Source organism: Dermacentor silvarum, chromosome 2 (assembly GCF_013339745.2).
Source record: "Dermacentor silvarum isolate Dsil-2018 chromosome 2, BIME_Dsil_1.4, whole genome shotgun sequence".
NCBI lineage: Eukaryota > Metazoa > Arthropoda > Arachnida > Ixodida > Ixodidae > Dermacentor > Dermacentor silvarum.
In genome coordinates, this window is record NC_051155.1 from 161,935,811 (window position 1) to 161,948,538 (window position 12,728).

The 12,728-nt window shown below is 46.0% G+C and overlaps 1 protein-coding gene across 4 annotated transcripts in view; it reads left to right on the forward strand.

Annotated features, from left to right (window-relative positions):
• LOC119441984 (uncharacterized) overlaps nt 1-12,728 on the forward strand; it is a 50,799-nt gene that overhangs the window by 30,510 nt on the left and 7,561 nt on the right. Inside the window, exon 1 of one of the 4 annotated variants that reach the window (XM_037706666.2) lies at nt 5,230-5,412. The exons of 2 other annotated variants lie outside the window; for them this stretch is intronic. In XM_037706666.2, coding sequence (XP_037562594.2) covers nt 5,247-5,412 — 166 coding nt within the window. In that variant the 5' untranslated portion in view covers nt 5,230-5,246. Of the gene's footprint in view, nt 1-5,229; nt 5,413-7,320; nt 7,468-12,728 lie in introns of those variants that run through there. One more of the 4 variants, XM_049661793.1, reaches the window with a different exon arrangement.

Consider the following 12,728-nt stretch of genomic DNA (forward strand, 5'->3'; position numbering starts at 1 on the left):
CACTGGCGGCAATCCTCACCATGCTAACGTAATGTTCTGAGGGGCCTTAAGCGCAACGCTGAACATTGCTGTTGCTTTCAATGCTTCGCCTTCGCCGAGGCTGCTAAGTTTTTATTGGATGATGGATGAATGGAACTTAACGTAAGAAGTGTTCTTCTTTGCAAACCATCATTTGACCATAGGCCAAGTGATGTTGTCGTTTCAGTGTAGTAGTACCAGGGTCCAAGGACCCTGGTAGCACCGCTGGCGCAGCGTCTGTGTTCCTAGCACCGGTGCGAAGCAACCTGTGTTACGTGGCCCGCAACGCGTATGCTTATAACACACTGATAATTCTGGTGGGCACACCTTCACATACCTCCGGCCACGCGCTCACGAATCCGTACCGTTGCGAAACAGGTGCGCCATTCTTACAGAAAGAAAACCTCACAATCGGGCACAAAATTCTAGCCCGCCTTCATTCTCTGCGGCCGCCCAGCTCTTGCCAGTTTCCTGTGACAGGGCCAGCCTGCTAGCGTGACAAAGGTGTTCGAGTATAAAGATAAGATAAAGGTGCGGTTACGGGGCTGTCTCACGGGATAGTAAAAAAAGTGGCCCGTCTAGCCAATCTCGCCCTGAACTCGTTCCTCGGTTTTTCTCGTTTCCTGCCAGCATACTTGACACCGACAAACTCTGGTGCTGAAGTTGAACGGCAAACGCTATAACGAGCTCCACACCTGCGGGTAGGCTGTTTGACGCGAATATTATGACCGCAGTACACTGCTTTCATGCTGTTTGTAAACGCTGTTGTAGGGTCCGTTTTACGAGCTACATTGCTTTTTCTTACTGTATTTCGGGACGCAGTCTTGCCTTCCGCGATGACTTAGCGACGAAATCCCGTAATCCACTGGCGGGACTGAAGTTCTCGAAACTTCGACTCCGCTGAATAACCATGGATAAGCGTCTGCTTGAAATGTGATAGTGGTGTATGCCAACAAGCTCGTTAGCTGTTCTTTTTTTACGTTATTTTTCTTTTATTGGCTCTTAAGTTCCGTCGTTAGTGTGAACAAACCATCGAACCCTGTAAAAAAATTATTGCAATAAATAATGCATTTTCGATATGTGCTTGCTGCCACCAACCCAGCCTTCCTCTACTATTCTCCACCGCTGTGCTATAGACCACTCTAGCTGCGCTCAGCCGAGTGGAGCACAGCGCCGCCCGTCACTAAGTACGCCGAGTTTCACCTAAGCTTCTCGGTGATTTCTGCGACGAGTAGTTGCTTGGGAAGACGCGCTTTCGCTTCAGAGCATTCGAGCAACTGCCTGAAAAGGTCTGGCGACAAATGTTTCGCTCAAGAATCTCGTGGAGTTTCACTCAATGACCGCTTCGGTGCCTTGGTTTTTCTTTTTTTTTTTTTTTTTTTTTTTTTGATGTCAGAGCCAGCTTCCTCAGGGCAAAAGCACACTCAAGCAAATATTCGCAACAGGTTGAGGCTGCTGGAGAAAAAAAACACCGCATATCCACGAAGTAAATGATGATGAGTGGGCGAAGCACCGGCCGGGGGATCATTCGGGCAAAACGCCGGAAGCGTTCTCCGGAAGCCAGAAGCTGGCTTCCGGTTCCGGCTTCCGGAAGACGGAGCGTGGCGTACATATACTATATATATACGATACATGTGTACAGTATATACAGCACTTATATAGCACTTGTGCACCGCAGCGGCCCCTAGCTACGGACGAGAGAGAGAGCGCGCGCGTCGGGAACGAGAGAGAATGAACAGCTGCGCCTCTAGCGGGAGCGGCGAGTACTAGCGCGGCCACGACGGCGCGACGAGGGACAAGGCTCGACCCTAAGGCGCTTCGCCCCTAAAAACAAAACTGCGGAGAAGACATGCCCCATCGCAATGGAATGCAAATATATTCACCCAGACAGAACCGTAAGGAATGTCCGCCTTCCAGAGGCGCCAGGTTTCAAAGTTGGTGGGAGCGTTATTTAATCAGATGTTTAGAATATTGGTGAAAAAAAAAACACTGAAGAAATGGAAACCGGGCTCGCCGCCACCAGAGGTAGTCTTGCAAGCTAAAGTAGAGATATGCAAAATATTAGACTGCAATAGATACAGTAAAGCATGATTAACTCTCGCTGGCTGCTATTTATCGCCAGTGTATGCCAACAGAAATCATCATCATTTTGTCGAGATTGAGATTTGAGTAGAGAGAAATAAAAGGCAGGGAGGTTAACCAGACGCACGCACGATCTGCTACCCCCAGCCCTAGGGGAAGGCGATATAGGGATGAAAAGAGAGAGGCTATAGAACAGTTGCACGCACCTTTGACGGTTCGCACCAAGTCTACACACGGTCGCCAAGACCTGTCGCCTTCAAGTACTGTAACAACGCTTTCGTGGCAATACGGGGTTCAGACGATCTTCTGCTGTGCATGAGATGCAACGTTTACCACTACAAATGCCGCATTTGAATAATGAACGCTAAGATATGATTGATCGTTGTGGTTTAGCGTTCAAGTACAACGTGCGGGCAGTGACAGACGCCACAGTATAGGGTGCCTCCCGATTAATTCTACCACCTGGAGTTACGGGACACTCTAACGTAAGCACAGTCGGAAAGCACGTGGACGAAAGAAAGCGCGGGAGTGCCAGTCAAATGCCGTTCAAGAGACCTATATACATGAGCATAATATACAACGCGTGGGCATCACGTGATACTCCTTGGTTCTCGAGGCGGCGTTTATTTCTTCTTGGCACCTTTCATTCCACCTCTCGAACGTTCTACACTCGTTTGTTTCAACTTTTTTTTGTAATTGTTTTAACCTCCGAGAAATGTATCATCGTCAGCAGTGAACGGTTTAAACCGAATGCAGTGGTAACTCACCTTCCACCATTTTTGTTTTCTTGCTATAGTTTGTTCGTTTCATGCTACAGAGCATCTGCGGCACTTTGACGTCCGCACCAGGCAAAAATGAGCGAGCGCAAGCAACTCGTCGTTGTGCAGCTGAGAGAAGGAGCTCGGCGAGGTAGCGTTTCGGTGCCAGGTGTGTTTCGCGATTCTGCAGCTCTGCGAAGGCTACACGCGATAACTCGCGGTATATTTGCGCATTCTCAATCTATGTATAGGCGCAAGACCATTCACGAAGATTCTTTTACACTTATAATTGCTCGAGTATCACAGTATAACTTGATTCGTTGAGAGAAAGAGAAATATCCATCTCATTCACTCGTGCTCGCCGCTAGACATACGCAGTCGTCGCTCGTCACTCCCGTCAATGATAAATTAATACTCTTCGAGGATTTTCGATATACACCTTTCCTCTCTCTGTCTGTTCCAACTACTTCATTCGTTTACGTTGTATATTTTCTGATGAGTTCGCCTATCCGCTTCGTCTTATATCATTGATCGATTTCTTTCTAATTTGGAGGGTAGCAAACTTGACAGTCGAGTTAACCACCCTGCCTCTTCTTCCTTCCTTCTGTCTGTTTCTCATTTTTGTCATTGGTTTTGTCTGAATGACGACAGTCGGTGGAAAATGGCATTCCGGAGAAATGCGTATCCCCAAATTCATAAATAAAATGCATTCACAGAGAAATAAATTTGAAATGGAGGACATTCCGATATCATCAAAAAAGAAAGTCAGTTATTTGCGTTTTTAAGCCTCTTGTCATCAAATAGCGACTTTATTTCCACTCATCGCTACCTTTAGTCGTCGTTACCTTCTTACCGATATAGGTTATTCATTATACCTACAACAAAGGTCGATAGACGCTTGTCACATATGTTGCCGGGTTCTCTTGGTAACTATAGTTAGACTATAGTTAGCTTATATAGCGTTGAAGCCCCGACTCTAATGGTAATTTGGCACTGGCTCAACTTTGCATATGTTAATAGCGTAGAGTTTAACCGTGCATACTACTTGTGGCAGGTAAGCCTATTCTCAACTGCTTATTCGTGATAGCGCACTCCTAATAATAAAGTTGACAAAATTGACAATGCTTCAGCTCCATTTCGTTTAAATATATATGTTGCCGCGCTTACATGGTGCCGGCTACTCTTATGGTCAGAGCAAACGAAGAAAAAGCGCACGCAATAGCCCGACAAGACGCGGAGATGCAGTTCCTCAAACGAGTGAGCTGTTTATTAATGCGGGACACTGGCCTGAACCAGACACCTCGTATATATAATTGTAACTTACCGCGTTTGCTTAGGCTTGTTAATTGCGTGTATACTGTGCGCCTGTACACAACTTCAGAATGTGCACGCATGGGTAGATGTGTCACTATCATTGTGTCATATCACGCATCATCGTTGTCATCTGTAATAGCATACGGGGCTTATTACCCGACAAACATATCCATTCAAGAATATCCCGCTCTCAGACAAGTGCAGGGACCAACGCTGGAGTAATGTTGAAGCTCGTAAACGCGAAATTCCGCAGCGATACAACTCGAGACTGCAAAACACAAGGCGGCTCTTCCTGAAGCTACACGAAGTATGCCTTAGAGTTACTCTGCAACAACCTTTCCTAACCTATTATGTATCATGCCAGCATTGCTCATCACATCCTCATTAGTACCATATGACATAGTTTTCGTTTTTAACACTGTGACTGATTATTGACACTCTTAAAAGTGTACCGTTGTTTTGAGAAATCCGTAGGACTTCTACACATTTATATATCCAAACATTCGCGTTTAATGGCAGCTGCAACCATTGCATCATTAAACAATGACAATAATATAATTACCTTGCCGCCATCTAGATTTACAAGCTTTTTTGTTAGCAAGAATTACCAAAAGTTTCAAAGACCTAACAAGCATAGATGCGCTTTCACCGACCTTTGTAAATTAGTGCTAAGACTGATTTTACCGATTTTTTATGTCTTTTAAAACAGCCGTTTCCATTACTCTTCACTGCGCCGAACGTGTTCTCTTTTCTTCAGTCATTCCGTAACCTATGTCAAAGTCGCTTTGAGTTTCGTCTTGGTTGTACGTGGAAATATCGCAGAGTGTGCAATCGCGCGCACACGCGCCTGTCAGCCGTGCGATGCCTGCGTGCCCGTGCGACCTTGTAGATCTTTTATGTTCGGCCAATCGCCCACTGTGTAGCTGTGCGCGCGCACGTGGCTCTGGCTGTGCGCGCAGCTGTCGCATCGGAGGCGCACCCGCTTGTTTGTGCAGCATATGCTGCCATCGCCGAATGTTTTTTGCTGTTTGTGCAAAGATGAGGGCTCGCAGTCACGGGGCGCTGCGTTTCGAAATGCGGCACTGGTATATACACACACCCATCACCGTGCTTCGTCTACAGCCCAGTCTTGCGCAAGACGTGGTTCAAGCGCGCGCAACAGTGAACGCGTTGAAGGCAAAGCATTGCCGAAAGGAAATGCGCCCGTCACCATCAGGCCTCCAACAACGAATTTCCACAGGTACGAGCGCGCATTAATTTGCAGACCCTTTTCCCCGTGGCTGTTTGTGTCGAGGATTGATATTTCTGCCGTTAGTTGCAGCTGTGCGGCTACGTTGAAATATAGTTGAGAAAACGCCCATTAGTCTGAGATTGTGTCCAGGCTGGTGGTACGTAGTTTGATGCTAACTTGTCCGCGTCCTGGGGAATTTCTCCGCACATATTGGCATACAATTGGTTTTCGTACGTTTGTATTATTGTGTTCGATCACTCGGTGCGTAGCTAAGCCTTTCCTCTTGCTCGATTGCTGTCTTGCTGGCCCGCTTAGCGGCCTTTACCTCTCATTCAGTTCAGTAGATACCTGGTTAACCGCCCGGCGACCACGTTTGGGCGTCTTGTGTGGGACGGTTGGCAGTTCAATTCAATTCATTTTTATTGATAAGTAAATTAGTACATAGACAGTAGTATACAGATCCCAAAGTAAAAACTGCAGGCGGGACCCCTTAGGCTCAAAAATCATCTCGCCGCAACCAACCAATTTGTACCTATGTCCAGTACATGCTGCAAATTCAGAGAAACAGCGCTGAATTTTCAGTTAGCGTAGCTATGCAACGGTTTTTCCTTGACTTGCTTTCGTATTGCTCCCAGTGAATGTAAAGTCTCTTGCATGCGTTTGCTTCTCAACAATGGCAAGTTATAGCATTGTGCGTTCACTTTCATGTGTCGCTTTCCACTTGGTTTAATCACGTTTGGCTGAACGTATTTCCGTGACATGATTTAATCGCCAATGCTTGACAAGCAATCTACCTTCACAAGCTATTGCTTGAGCAAGGTCATGAATGAGTCTGATTTATTTTTTCCTCGAAGGGATATGAGCCGATACCATATATAACGAGTGTATCTCATCGTTTCTGAAAGCATTATAGAGTAGGCGTTAGGGAATCGAGCAGCGTATTCAATTGGTCCTTTTACAGCGCTTTGGAAGCGCTACAAATGTAGTGTAAGACGAGCAAGCTTTAGTTGAGCGGGCTCCGATGGCAGATGTGAAGCCAGATTGTCGCTACTGTAGATTCCGTTGTTCGTAATACATATTTAATCTTTCTACACTTTCACAAGGCCAGCGCACACCGATGCGCGCTGCCGAATATAGGGACAGGAGTCTTACTGGCCTACTGCGTCGACCTCTCTGAGCCCCATAATGCGACATGTGCGCACGTAATATGACGGTGCTTTACTATATGGTCGAGTTATGGGAGCGTTTGCATTATCTATTCCATCTTGCGTGACCCCAAATCCGGCTGTGCCTGTGAGTTGACGTTCGCGTAAGTGTTGTGCATAGTTGCGTTTGTCCTTTCTCTTCGCTGACATTGGTACCGCATCCATTCCGCATGACAGTAACTACGCCCTCACCTGTCAACGTTTTTGGCGCCAGGTGGAACCACCGCAACTGCAAAAGGAAAAGAAAAAAAAAAAAAAAAGCCGGGCGATAAAAAGGTCGACCGTAATGTCGGCGATTGGCGCTGTTAATGCACCGTGTCCCGTCACGTGACTTCCCGGAAGTCAAGGGCGAGGGTGTGATTTCCGCTCGCAGGTGCCGCGGCATGCATACGCGTGGCTTTCACGTGTCCGATGTGCTCGCGACGTTCTTTCTTTCTTTCGTTTATTTCTTTTGTTCGTCTCTTATTGCTGCGTTCACTCGCCCGAACTGCGGGGCACGCTCTTTGATATTCGTGGAATGTCGCTCACAATGGCTCGGCAGAACAGATGCAATGCATCGAGGTTCGTTCATTACGAGCGCCTCCCAGCCGATACTTCGTTCTCTTTCCAAACTGCGTTTCTGCGCCAGGAACAAGAACAAGGAAAAGAAAAAAAGATAGGATGCGGTGAGAAGGAGTGGAAGACAGCGCGCTTAGTTCAATCGAGGAGTGCTGTGCTGACGAAATGGTCGCTGTGACATCGTATCACCGTTGTGTCTGCGCGTGTGGTGCTGACAGGTTCTTCTCGTGCGATAGGCATTGTGGAAAGTCGGAGGACAACTTGTTTGACGTTGTTTGCTTTTAATGGTCTTCGTTATCTGGTAAGTTAACCAGCTCTTCTTCATTGCCTGTATCGGATGCCTTTGTTTTTTTTTTTTCTTCATTGTTGTCTCTCGAATTTCAACTACGTTGCCTTAAAATATAATTCTACCAAAATATATCCGTCTCTTCCTATGGTTAAAAAGCCACTAAAAAGCTGTTTTGAATAGCTAAGGTTATCAGATTATCAGATCGGTATTTTGTAATAGTTTTATGTGACAATGCTGCACAATTGTTGCTTCAATGACTTCACTTGTACATTGGCACTGTTAGTAGGCGTTTATATCTTTTGCTTAAATTTCTGATTTTGTCAGATGGGGAAATTTTATATATCTGTACTGTTACATTGGCTAGGTATGTCTTGCCTAAATTTTTTATGCCTCATGGCATTTCTCTCTATTAACTATTTCTAATGTTGGCTGGGTATTTGTCTTAGCCAACTTTTGGTTTGTTTTTCTTCTTGTTTGTAATTAGCTTCTGTTAGTTCGTAAGGGGGTCCCATTGTGGTCTCCGGACCTTGGGACCTCCTGCATATTCTGTTTTTGGAATCGTGTTTATTTCCGAGTTTCACGAAACATAAGCATTGCGCCGTGGAAACTCTGTCTAAACCTAACCAAAAGCTATTTTGCAAATGCAATCTGGAGACTTCGCCAGATGTTCTGTCCTCAGAACACTGAAGATTTTCGCTAGGACGCTTGAGAACGCTGATCAGTTTTGTCCCCCTTGATTTGCCGTTTATACGTTCTTTCCGAAGACACTAAACGTTGTTTTTTTTTTTTTTTCATTTCCTTTAGAAGTCCCTGAGATTACTTTGGCTTACGTTTTTATATATGGGATACATTAATATCGTTGCACTGATCCACGGAACGGACAATACCAAGGTGGTCAGTGGACAGACAGAGGCATCAAGGTCTCGGAAGTTCTACACTGAGCCATAGGATATAAGATCGAAGCTTCGGAAAACGCTTTATACATGGTACGAAAAACATGGCACAACTGATGAGAGGGAAGAGAAGAAACTACAGTCGAATCCGGATATATCGAATCTGAAGGGTATCGCCAAAAAGTTTGGTATATAGGTAATTCGATACATAAACTAAACATTTTATACAAAACTTTTCAATTGGACTTTACTGCTGTTCGTTATAAAGAATAATTCGTTATATGTTGGTTCGTCATATCCGGGTTCGACGGTATTTGAGACTCTGTCTGAGGTGCTGCTCGACACAGTCTATCTGTGACAAATAGCGACGCATTGTCACACGCAGAACCAGTGTCACGCATTTTGTCTATCACTCTATCCGGTTTCTTTGAAGCAACGTTACAGCGCCTTTTGAAGTCGCTGGCGCTGATGTCAGTGGAGGCCAGCGTCCGAGAAACGCAGCCTCATTAAGCTAAATTTGTGCTAATTGATTGACAAAAAAATAAAGTGTAGCATTCTGACGCGTGTGCGCGCCGCGCCGTCTTTGAAAACGCATTGATGGGTCAAAGGCGTAGCCGATTCTCCTGTCGTCAGCGGCAGACTTTTCCTAAGCCTTCGTAATTCCATGCATCCGCCTAAGGCTGTACACGTGTCCTCCGGCGCCGTGTTCCTTCGGTTCGCAATCGCTCTTACGGTTCCGGTGCGCGCCTTGCCGGAAAGTTTTGCACGGAACTGTAGAGCTTCCTTCAGCTTTAAAGGATGGGCACCGATTTCGCAGCGATAACTCAAGCGCCTTTGTGCTCGGGCCGGCGTTGCTATAGTCAATCTTGGCCATGCGCAGTCATTGAGCCCTCAGTCTTTTTTGCGTGCGTGGCGCGTCTGATGCGTTTGGGTGTTCAGAATGTTTGATGCAGATTCTTTTTAACTCCCCAAGGTGAACTTGGAGACACAGCTTACCAGTTATTTATTTGTACCTTGTCTGAGCAATAATTATTCATTTAAAAGCGCTAATGTTGTGCCCAATAGGTGGCCGTGCACCCTCCGAAGTTACTACCCACTTAATGAGCGAGAGATAAAAAAAATAATACTGTGCACTGGGCGGATTAGGACTGGCGACCTCGCATCATGCCCCGACCCAACGAATTGTCAGCGCACTGAAAAAATGCTTCGTGTTGTCAGAAGATTATTTCACTATTCTATTTCTATCCTGGCATCTCTCACCTTATGACCCCCTGCGCTCCTTGACTTGGTTCTTTGGGCAGCACACTTTAACGCGGAACCGTTCAACGTCTCTCGAAACATGCAAGATAGCGTATACCTCAGTGCCAGGAGAACTATTAATTTAACTTAACGTCCGGGCTTATTTGGTTAGTCGTTGTTGCACAACGATCGTCTTCGTATGTTGCTTCACTTTACTTCATCAGTAGTATAGTGTGTTTAACATAAGGAAACCAAAGTTTGAAAGGCAACAAGAAAAGTACTTATCTTCACAAACAAAAAATGAGCTACGCCAGCGTTTGTGCATACTTACAACAGTTGCAGCACTTATTCGCTTGATACTTCACGAATCACCTCACGGTGTCCCTAGAATACTATACGATGGCACTAAAGAGAAACACTAAGTCAGTTTTGACTGGCCAAGTACTCGTTCAAAACTATCTTCGTTCATTTGGTGAATAAATGCTCATTCTACGAGAAAATATAGTTTGAAATTCACAACGTTACAACGCAGCACATTGGTTTGAGCGCGAAATTCAGCATAGCAGAACGCGGACATCCATTTCGAGTTCTGCTATGTTGTCAAAGTCCGAGTTCTGCTATATTGAATTTCGCACTTAAACCAAAGTGTCGGCACGCCGTTTTAACGTCGTGAATTTCAATGTATATATTCTCGTATATATGGGCCGTTTCGGCGCAGGAAAAATTTTCGAAGCCTTCCAGGCTTTTAGCGCGGTTATTTTAGGATGCAATGTAGTCCTTCACCTTTAAACTGATAAAACTCCTCCCGAGTAGATGGATGTCACTCATCCATGACGTCACAGAAGCTGATTCCGAAACTTCAGGACCGGCGTCGGCGCCACCGGTCCCTTATTTGTACGTCCTTTATGGCTTTTGTAGCAAACTTCCTCTAGCGCGGTGAGTGTGACCGTTTTCGCTCTTGTAGCAGCGTAATTTACTAATTTAGCTTAGCTTCACGCTTTTCTCTATAGCGTCTCTCTAAGAACCGATCGGAGATTTCATGTTAAATAATCAAGTTGACTACAAAAGTAGTTCTGTATGTTTTCCTCTTCTGTATATTAGTGCTACCGTTGTGCTCCGTTCTTTGTTTTGACTGCGGATAAAAAGAAAGCGCATTTGCGGGTGTTACCTTCGTAAACTTTTTTTTTTTTTTAACGCCGCCTTTTTTGCCTCGCCCGCCGTGGTTGCTCAGTGGCTCCGGTGTTGCGCAGCTAAGCTCGAGGTCGCGCGATCGATTCGCGGCCACGGCGGCGGCATTTCGATGGGGGCGAAATGCAGAAAGCACCCGTGTATACTAAGATTTAGGTGCACGTTAAAAAGCCCCAGGAGGTCCAAATTATTCCGGAGTGCCCCACTACGTCGTGCCTCATAACCAGATAGTGGTTTTGGCACGTAAAACCCGCATAATTATTTTGTGGTTGTTCCCTCAAGCCTCGTATCTTCCGTCCAAGCCGCGACGTGTGGCTATCACGTCTCGTTTGGGGGCGACCGTTGATTCGTGCCGCCCATACCGTTCGCGTGTAGCGCGAATGCTGCTTCCTCTCGCTCAGACCTGCATGCATATATATATATATGCACGCTATCGAACGACACGTATTGCGCGTGCATGCGGCGAACGTTTCACGTACGCCCGCGTGGGCCTCGGAGGGCTGCATGCAGAAAAAATAAAAACCCCGAGACAGCTCGCGCAGCTGGTTCCTCTTTTCTTCCGAACCTCAAGAATGGAAACTCGTGCTGTCGCGTATAATTGGCTCAAACGGGCATATGCGAACGTAAAGAGCCTGAACCCCGGATGAAAGCTGTTGCGTCGATCCACATCAAAGCGAATCATAACGACTTGTTCGCCTTATATTTTGCCACGAGGAGTACATTTGTACAACAAAACAAGGAAATGGTAATTGTTGTACAAATTGATTATTTCATTAAAATAATTACTCGCTCACAGTAGCGTCGTACTCAAGTGTGGTAGGAGCCATAGATTTATCGGCGAATCCGGGGTCCGCTGAAGAATATCGAATAAACACGACAGATTTCGTTCCAGTAAATCAGTTCCATACAAACTTTAGGCAGCATAGTGTTGCGACTCGAGGTGGCGTTTGGACCAGGAATCCACCAAGCCCATCGATGAATACATCCGGTAGTAGGAAAAATGGTTTAATGTACATTATTTACACTCGCCCCTGGTGTACGGAAGCCCACTCCGTAAGGAGCATATGCGAGTATTCAACGTCTGAGTTCGCCTCTGGACACGTCAAAACCACCTCGTTGCACCACACGTCCCCGCTTTCAATCCCGTCGTCTTCCCTAGGAGACTGGACTGGTGAATCTGATGTCGGTAGCTCGGCCAATTCCAATCGTTGAATCCGTTCTGCCGGGCCCGCCTCCAATGCCGCACCCCCGCATTCTTGAGTATGCGTGGCCACCTGGGAAACTTAGCTCGATGCTGTTCCCACGGTTTTGGGCGACGATGGCCGCTTTCATCAATTAGCGGGCTTTCCGTGACGACCCTCTTGTCAGGATCAAGATTTGGTAGTAATCTTCACGGTAATTACTGTTTCCATCGATGGTGGTGGTTGCTGTTGACTCGACGCTAGCTCCTTTGTTAGCGCGTCACAGTCTATGACACGCCTGATTGCTTTCGGTGCGCGCGCTGATGACTGGACCACCTCGTTGAAAACGTGCAAGTTATGCGCTTATCCAGGTTGAAACGTAATAGTATGCTAAAATACAAATTACGCATTGTTCAAGTTCACAGAGAAAAGTAACAAAAAATGCGCGAAACGTAAATATACAGTAATGTAGAGACTTGCACTAAGAACTGAGATAGGTTCAAGGACAAAATGTTTCCAGCTGCTCAAGCGTATTTTTTTTTTTTCACAAGCATAATTTTTTTTTTCCTGATTTGCAAATTTCTGGGTATTTCATTCCCAGCGGTGACTCGAGCAAATTCTATAAGCCTCCGTTCATACGCCTTGTGGAATGTCGCTAAGTTAAGTTGGTTATGCATTGCATCTCTGACTTTACGAGTTGGGTATCTGAATAGTGAAAGGCGCAGTGCGTCATTATACATCATAAATAAGGAAGCCAATTCAGTTAACACTA